The sequence below is a fragment of the Miscanthus floridulus genome, chromosome 7 (genome assembly GCF_019320115.1).
Source record: "Miscanthus floridulus cultivar M001 chromosome 7, ASM1932011v1, whole genome shotgun sequence".
NCBI lineage: Eukaryota > Viridiplantae > Streptophyta > Magnoliopsida > Poales > Poaceae > Miscanthus > Miscanthus floridulus.
The window spans coordinates 21,085,354-21,094,704 of record NC_089586.1 but is presented as its reverse complement, the minus strand read 5'-3'; the positions used below and the strand labels follow the sequence as shown (position 1 = coordinate 21,094,704).

The following is a 9,351-nucleotide window of genomic DNA, read 5'->3' as shown; positions in this document are numbered from 1 at the left end:
AGAGGGGGAGACCTCATTCATTGAGGCATGAGATAAAATGGCTAAGCATGGTGAGACACCCTGTAACTTGTTGTACCCCCTTCATGTTCTAAATCGGTCTCATCCTTGTGATGGCTGAGATCTTCTCCTAGTTTGCTTCAATGCCATGCTCGGAGATGATGAAACCCAGCAGCATAACTCTTGGGACCCTGAAAACGCAATTCTAAGGGTTGAGCTTAATGTCGTTTGCTCAGAGTCTTACAAAGGTCTGCTCTAGGTCAACTATGATCTGGTCAGCCCATTTGAACTTAACCACGATGTCATCCACATAGGCCTCAATGGTTTGCCCAATGAGGTCTCTAAAACACTTGAGCATACAACACTGGTATGTAGCCCCTATGTTTTTAGACCGAACGGCATTGTGACGTAGCAGAACAATCCGAATGGGGTGATGAAAGATGTCGCGAGCTGGTTGGACTCTTTCATTGCGATCTGATGGTATCCAGAGTACGCATCAATGAAGCAAAGGGTTTCACACCCTAAGGTCGAGTCAACTACTTGGTCTATGCGTGGCAAAGGAAACGGATCCTTTGGACATGATTTGTTGAGACCTATATAGTCAACACACATTCTCCATTTCCCACTCTTCTTTCGTACAAGAACGGGATTGGCTAACCACTCGGGGTGGTAAACTTCCTTGATGAACCCAGCCGCCAAAAGCTTCGCAATCTCCTCGCCGATGGCCCTGCACTTCCCCTCGTCAAAGCGTAGCAGGCACTACTTCATCAGCTTGGAGCCTAGCCTGATCTTCAAGGCATGCTCGATGACTTCTCTCCAAATGCCTGGCATGTTCTAGGGTTTCCATGCAAAGATGTCCCTATTGGCGTAGAGAAAGTCGACGAGCGTGCTTTCCTATTCAGAGGAAAGCATGGTGCCAATGCACCCCACTTTGCCCTTGGAGACACTAGGGTCTATGAGGACCTCCTTGGTGCCCTCTATAGGCTCAAAATACCTGACCAACCGCTTGGGGTTGGGTGCTTCTTCGACGACCTCCTTCCTGATGGCCATGAGCTCTTTAGAGGCGACAATTACTACAATGTGTTCGCAGTAGTCAACCTCACATTCATAGGCACGCTGGAAGGAGGTGCTGATGGTGATGAGCCTGCACAATCCTAGCATCTTCAGCTTCATATAGGTGTAGTTGGGGACAACCATGAACTTCACGTAGCATGGACGTCCCAGGATGGTGTGGTAGGTACCATGGAACCCAACCACCTCGAAGGCAAGGGTCTCCATCCTGTAATTGGTCGGATACCCAAAGGTGGTGGGCAGATTGATCTACCCAAGTGGCACGGCCTTCTTTCTAGGCATGATGCTATGGAAAGGCACTCTGGTCGGTCAGATGCATGATCAGTCGATGCCCATGACATTGAGTGTTTCCGCGTACATGATGTTGAGGCCGCTGCCTCCATCCATTAGTACCTTGGTCAGCCACTTCGTGTCAATGATCGGGTCGACCATGAGCGGATATTGTCCTGACTGCGAGACGCATTCCGGGTGGTCGGTCCGATCAAAGGTTATGGCGGACTCCAACCATCAGAGGAAGGTAGGCGCGGACGGCGCAAGCTTCTGGTGGCCCTTGGAGTCATAGGCCACCGACCCTCCAAAGATCATGATGCAGCCATCCAGTGTTAGAAAGCCGTCATCCTTCTCCTTGGCATCGTCTGTGGTTGGCTTGGGGTCCCCCCTATGCTCCCCCTTGTTGGAACCTCTAGACAAGAACCACTTCATGAGGCCGTAGTCCTTGTAGAGATGCTTGACGGGGAAGGCATGGTTCAGGCATGACCCTTTGAATAGCTTCTTGAAGTGGTTCAGGGTACCCTCAGTGGGCTTCCAACCCCCCTTGCGGTCAATGGCAACCATGAGTGAGCCCTCGCACCGCTGCTTATTCTTCTTCTTGCTAGGATGATTGGAGGCACCTTCGCTAGCGTCCTTGTCCTACTTTGCCTTACCCTTGAGGCGGTCGAAGATTGCTCTGACTGCCTCATCACCTAAGGCATGGCTGGTGGCGATGTCGAGGAGCTCCTTGGTGGTTTGCAGGCCCTTACATCCTAGCTTATGGACCAGGGACTCATAGGTGGTCCTAGATAGGAAAGCTCCTATGACGTCGGCATCGGCAATGTTAGGCAGCTTGTTGCACTACCGGGAGAAGCACCGGATGTACCCATGAAGGGTTTTCTCGACCTTCTGTCGGTAGTTTTTGAGATCCCATGGGTTCCTAGGACGCTTGTATGTGCCCTAGAACTTTCCCACGAAGATCTCTTTTAGGTTCGCCCAACTTTGGATTCCGTTGGGCGGAAGGTGCTCCAACCACGTTCGTGCTGAATCTGCCATGAACAATGGAAGGTTGCAGATAATGAAATCATCATCATCCGCTCCACTGGCTTGGCAAGCAAGCTGATAATCCTCGAGCCATAGTCTAGGGTCCGTTTCCCTAGAGTACTTCGGGATGTTGGTCGGCGATCGATACCACGGTGGAAAGGTGGCGTTAAGGATGTCACCCAAAGGCCTAAGGTCCTGGCAAGTCGAGGCTCGGGCTTTGTTCCTCGCCGCTCTCATAGCTTCTGCCATGATGAGGGTGGTAGCTGCGACTAGCCCCCTCCCTTGCATCGTAGCGGGTATGTCTATGGGGGTCGAGGGTGTCATGCATGTCACGATGGCGGTAGAGACACTCATGCACTAGGACCGTGGTGCGTGGCCGACCGCCTTGTGGCACCTGGTGGACTGACATGTCCTTGTTGGGTCACTCTGAGGGCATGTGCTGGCTGGCATTGAGCTCATGTCATTGGGACAGCAAGCTCTCGGCCTACTATGCCACCGCACGCTCGAGTAGCATGCGAATCTCATAGTGGACCCAACAGTCCTTAGGCGTCACGGGCCCCGAAAGCCCCCGAAGCAAGGCCGCTACAACGGCGATGTTCTGGCTCGCTCGGGTGAAGTGTGGGAGGGCTTCATCGTCCTCGATGATCCTTCGGTTCAAGTCATGGGCCATGGCGCACGCACGCCCACCATCTCCATGGCACTCAATCTCTCGATCGAGCTCCACATGTTCCTGCTCGAGCTGGAGTCGCTCTTCCTCGAGCTCTTGGTGCCGGGCCTTTAGCTGCTCCATCCGCATGCGAGGTGGGGCCCCCGCATCCCCCTCGACCTTGTCGTCGAGGTTATTTGTTGGGGTAGCTTCTCCCTCATGGATGCTTTTGATGTGTCCCTTGGGGGTACCTACCATGAAACAATCATGAGAGGGGTGATGGCTCCCCCTGTTGGAGTCAGAGCTGGAGGGCAACTCTGATTCTTCAGCGACGAGGTCATGAAAAGACTCCATGACATATTCGGTCATCCCCATGAACTCATTGTTTGCAAGGAATGGAGGAGTGCGTTGTGCCACAAGGTGGCCAACGGTCTCTATGGCATTGCGCAGACCGAGTGGGAGAGCCATCGGGGCGCTCTGGATGAGGTATTCTAGGGAGAGCGGCTCTCCTCCAGCAAGCTGTGTCATGACATTGGTGAATGAGAAGGTGAGGTGGAGTAGGTCCTCTCGGGGTGGCCGAGGTCCTAGGAAGGCACCGAGCTACTGCTCTAACCCCCTGTAGTCGAAACCAAGGAGCTAGTCGCTCCTAGGGGCGCGAGCCTCCAGTGCATGCAGCTATAGTTTCTCAAGCGCCTTAGCGATCGCATCGAGGCCGGTAGGGTGGAGAGGTTGGACGGTAATGGGAGCCCGTGCCAACTCTCCCTCCGTCATGATGATGAAGTCTAGGTCCCCAAAGCGCACGTGCGCGCCCGGGACCCAGCTGACATTGTGACTAGCCATCCGAGGCCTGGTGTGGATGTCGAGACATGCAAAAGGCCCCTACCTGGTGTGCCAACTATCGGTGTTTTGAGTTACCACCAATGAGTAAATTTCTAGTATTGTGTGTTTGGCTCGGATGGTGTGCTTAGAGGACATGAGGTTTATACTAGATCGGGCAGAATATCCCTACGTCTAGTTCATCGTTGCTGCTCGTGTTACTAGCACTGAAAGTTTCTAGTAGGGGTTACAAATAGGTGAGAGAGGGACAGATCCTAAGTCTCTGATGAAAGGAATGAACAGGTGCCGAGAGCTTGGTTGCTGCTCAACCGTGTGCTTGTGTTGTGTTCCGATCGATTCGAGGTTCGATGGGTTCATGATGGTTCGATCGGGTCTCGCCTGAATCGATCAACTTCATGGGGCGCCCTGTTTTCCCTTTTATAGGCCAAGGGAAAGCATGGGTTACAGTGGAGGAAAGGATAAGAACAAGGGAGAGAGGAAATCCTTCAGGATCGCTGTGTCCTTATCCTTCATGCGGGTCTCGATGACCCTATAAATGTCAACACAGATGGCTCCATGTCATGGCCATGTCCGTCACTAGCGCCATGCGTAGGCGTCATCTACCAATCATGGTGCTCCACTCTGTCCTAGCGGACATTGTGGTGAATTGATGCGCCTATCAGTGTTCGTACAAGGGTTAGGTATAACAGCATGGGTACGCCCGACGCTGTTCCTGAGGTGAATCCTCAGGTATGACCCATCATGGCAGCAGGTTACATCAGGGCATGCCGGTCTCTTCCTATGTGTCAGAGTTTTGACCCAGGCCCATACACCTAGACCTAGACTGGTTGGCAGTCGTATGGGACCCCATTGGGCAAGTCAGAGCCCGTACCCAAGGGATCAGGAGAGACAGAGCCCGTGACCTTAGGGTCAGGCAAGGCGGAGCCTATGGCCTCAAGGTCAGCGAGACAGAGCCCATGAGTTTGGGGTCAGGCGAGGTGGAGTCCGTGACCTTAGGGTTGGGTGAGGCAGAGCCCACAGCCTTAGGGTCAGGCGAGACAGAGCCCACAGCTTTGGTGTCGGGCAAGGCAGAGCTTGCCCCTAGAGGTCAAGCGAGACAGAGCTCATGGCCTTGGTGTCGGGCGAGGTGGAGCCTGTCCCTAGAGGTCAGGCGAGGCGAAGCCCGCAACCTTAGGGTCGAGCGAGGTGGAGCCTGCCCCTAGAGGTCGAGCGAGCCAAAGCCCACGGCCTCAGGATTAGGTGAGGCGGAGCCCGTGGCCTTGGTGTCAAGCAAGGTGGAGCCTACCCCTAGAGGTCAGGTGAGGCAGAGCCCGTGGCCTTGGTGTCGGGTGAGGCAGAGCCTACCCCCAAGGGCTCCCTAGAGGCCGGTCGAGGCGGAGCCTGTGCACCTAGGGTCTAGTTGGAGCCATAGTCGTGCTCTTGACTGCTTGGATGAACTAATGTTGATGATCATTAGCCCCTTCTCTTCTAGTACCCTAGTATTGGTCCTCGACAAAGCCGCCCGCTTCAGTTGGCATGCATGGTTCTCGGAGATCTTCATTAGCTCCTATGGCAAACAACAATTAACTGGCGTAATCTCCAACTTCAATTGGTCATACAGACTAACTTACTTCAATCTAGGCAGACACTGATGCTAGTGCCACCCTAAGCTCCTTCACCCGCTCACTCACCTCTTCGTCCTCCACCACCTTAATCATATCTCTGTGGCACACGAAGGTCCACAAAAGCTAAGGAGGAGGATCCCGGGTATTTGGCGCTTCGCTCTCAATTTCTTCAATCACCTTGGGGGACTCCCTTGCTTGCCCTAGCGCCTAGTTAGCTTGTGGTCGGACATAGGGGCTAAGATCCATCACTAGCATCTGAGCCCGGGGACTGGTCCTTGTCTCTGGGCGACTGGTCGGCTCAGTAGCAACAACTTCATTCATTTGCTCTAGGTGCTCAAGGACTTTGGCTCAGGGACCAGCCTAGTTTTTGGGTATTTCTCATGTTTCTTCTAGCTATCCCACCCCAGCAGTCATGGCACTCAGCTTGGTGTCCTATTGAGCATCGTCGATGATGATTGGGTGAAGTTCCTCGGTCGATGCTTCCCTACAACATGATGTCGTATCATCAACACTTCCACTTTGGTTATGCTTGGACTAAGTCTAGGGCTAAGACACTTACTCATTGGATTGCCTGCATGCAGCTCTAAATGGCTGGGGCTTGTTGGAGCTCCCCTGTCCTTCAGTTGTCGGCATGAATCTCGAGAACACCAGAGGTGACCGGTTCACCTCCAGTGCTTCTGACCATGCCGTGGTAGCTCTCTCGGCTGAAGCCCCACGTCTAGGCTCAAGAACTTTGCCCTGAGTGGATCTCTAGTTAGCTGCGCCTTGGGCTAGCTAGTCGAAGGCTCTAGCGTCGATGTTGGAGTGGTCATCCGTGTAGCTCATTGCTACAGCATCTCGCCTATGTCTTCATCATCATCTGACCAGTCCGCGATGACTTGTCGGCGTGTCAAAGGCTCTCTAATTGAGACTCCACCACTCTTGCGTGGTGGTGGCATGCTTGTTTTTTTCTTCTTCTTCATCGGCTCTGCTCGGGCCGGTTGTTTCATGCGCGATGGCTGCCGACGCCTAGGAGGTTTCTCCACCATGTCCTCGGATGAGGACAATGAGCTACTCACCGAAGGAGGACCAGCCAGAGCTTGGGATGCATGGGCATCTATGCCCTTTGGCCAGGTCCCATTCGGCACGTCAGAGACATACACAGCACGATCTTGTTCACAAGTTTTCAAGAAGACATTTCAATATCAACAAGATTTGACATTACAAGGACTGCCAATGGTACACTCTTACTAGTGGTGGTGGATTCATGATGCTATATGCCACTTGCTGCCTTGTGTTGCTTAGTTTGGTGTTACTTGAAAAGAGCTCCAGGAGGCGAATATAGGCGTCACCCTTATTTATCTTCTTGGAGGCTTCCCAAGTGGTATCTTCATCACATGTATATTCATACGCGGGGTGGAACCTCTCCTTGCTCGGCTAGATTTGGCATACGATGAAGTTGATGGCTACACCAACTCTATCAAGATTGTTATGCATCTAACCTAGAATTTGCAGAAGCTCATCGACCTGGGTCATCTCTGAACTGTTCGGTCTTTCCAACCAGTTTGCGCTTGGCACTGCTAAATGGTCTATGCCGACCGATAGGCTTGGTTCATCATTTCAGATATAGAACCACTTAGCATTCCATCCCTTCAATGATGTGTTGAGAGGCACTTGTATGTATTCCTTCACCATGCCATCCCTCAGCTGTAGATAAACTCCACCAACCACTTTGGGGGACCCAGATCCAAGGAAGGGTTTGAGACAGAAGAAATAGCGAAAGAGGTTGAAGTGCAGAGCGATTCCGATGAATGCTTCACACAGATTGATGAAGAGAGAGATATAAAGAATGTTGTTGGGATGGAGATGGCAAAGGTTAATGTCGTAATAGCCAAGAAGCTTCTGTGGGAAAGGATGCGCAGGAATCTCAAATCCATGAATGAAATAAGCCTCGAATACAACAAGTTCGTTGGTATCAGGGGTTGGGAACGGTTCACCTACAGCAGGGCACCATCCTACAGTTACTTGATCTTGAAGGATGCCTTCGAACACCATTTTTTCTAGGGTCTCCCGGGTGATGGTAGATCTGACCCACTCCTGACCGCGACAGACCTCACCGGTACTCTCCGCCACCTCCCTCCCTGACTTCTTCGGGCTCAAGCGACTATGTTTCTTCCCACCCTTCGCCATGGATAAGATCTGATTCGATTTGGCTATGCTCAGATTCGATTGAGAAGGCATTGCGGTTGTAATGCAACTGTAGCAGGCTATGCGAAGGTGAAAGCGCCGAGTATTTTGCGATTGCAAGGAAGAAGACGTGCTAGGAGGAATGAGGGAAGTGCGCTGCGGTAGGCGGATCTGAATGGTTTGACCCCAACCCTTCACCTTTAGGGTTTTTGGGAAATTGCGCTGACTCCGCCGTGTCGTTCGCACCCCTCTAACTTCTCCGTCAATGGTTATTGGGCCGATTTAATGGGCCTCCGGGCATACTAAATGGCTGAGCCTACTTTGTCAGTTTACCTCTCTAATTTTGTCCTGATATAGTGCTAAACACTCTCCAAATTTCGCCACGGTCAAGTGCTAAGCACTCTCCAAATTTCGCCCTGATATAGTGCTAAGCACTCTCCAAATTTCGCCACGGTCAAGTGCTAAGCATTCTCCAAATTTCGCCATGGTTAAGTGCTAAGCACTCTCCAAATTTCGCCACGGTCAAGTGCTAAGGACTCTCCAAAATTTGCCATGGTTAAGTGCTAAGGACTCTCTAAATTTTGCCACGGTTAAGTGCTAAGCACTCTCCAAATTTTGCCACGGTCAAGTGCTAAGCACTCTTCAATTTCTTCATGGTATAGTGCTAAGCACTCTCCAATTTCTCCATGGTATAGTGCTAAGCACTCTCCATTTTCTCCATGGTATAGTGTTAAGCACTCTTCAAATTTCTCCACGGTATAGTTCTAAGCGCTCTCCATTTTCTCCACGGTATAGTGCTAAGCACTCTCCATTTTCTCCATGGTTTAAGTGCTAAGCACTCTCTAATTTCTCCATGGTATAGTGTTAAGCACTCTCCATTTTCTCCATGATATAGTGCTAAGCACTCTCCAATTTTCTCCAACGGTGAAGTGCTAAGCACTCTCCATTTTTCTCCATTTTTAAGTGCTAAGCACTCTCTATTTTTTCTCCATTTTTAAGTGCTCAACACTCTCCAAATTTTACTCTAATGTCCAGTGCTAAGCACGGGAATTTCATCTTTTTACTTGTTTCTTTGATCCTGCTACAAGATGCTGCTCTATCTTACAGTAGGCTCAGGGACTAAGTGTGTACACTTCACCTAGTAGTGAGTGTATTGTTTTTCCTCTTACTGGTCTTTTGCTAAGCTGGGGGCTGGCTGTGTGCTCGGCTAAGCTAGGACTCAGTTATTCCGATTAACTGATCGTTGTACTTCTTTGATCCTGACACCAGGTGCATTCTTCATATACTGACAGGCTCGGGGACTACAATGTATACATTGCACCTTGCGATGCTTGTATCACATTTAACCGTTGGCTAAGTTCCCATTTTCTTTATCAGTCGTTGATATTCTTTGATCCTGACACCAGGTGTCTTCTTCACCTACTGTTAGGCTCGGGGACTACAATGTATACATTGCAACTTATGGCGCATGTATCAATACTAACATCCTCTTTGACTAAGTCATGGATGATGATCATCTAACTTCGCCAATGGAGCCTAAGTGTGTACACTTCACCTAAGGTGGAGAATTTTTTAAATTTTAAACTTGAGCTCCTTACATCTTTCTGGCAAGCCTTACTTGAGTATGTTTGAGGCCTGTTGACCAGTTAAACTGGTCGGCACTTCATTTTGTTGATCGGATTACCAGTTAAACTGGTCGGCACTTTATTTTATTGATTGGATTACCAATTAAACTGG

General features: G+C 50.9%; 1 protein-coding gene across 1 annotated transcript; it reads right to left on the bottom strand.

Moving 5' to 3' along the window:
• Window positions 1-891: 891 nt before the first annotated feature.
• LOC136465196 (uncharacterized) lies at window positions 892-1,500 on the bottom strand. The gene is made up of 2 exons (XM_066464032.1): window positions 1,427-1,500; window positions 892-1,276 (listed from the first exon to the last, which is right to left on the bottom strand). Exons 1-2 carry the CDS (start codon window positions 1,498-1,500, stop codon window positions 892-894), a joined length of 459 nt encoding a protein of 152 aa, XP_066320129.1.
• Between the last annotated feature and the right edge of the window lie 7,851 nt (window positions 1,501-9,351).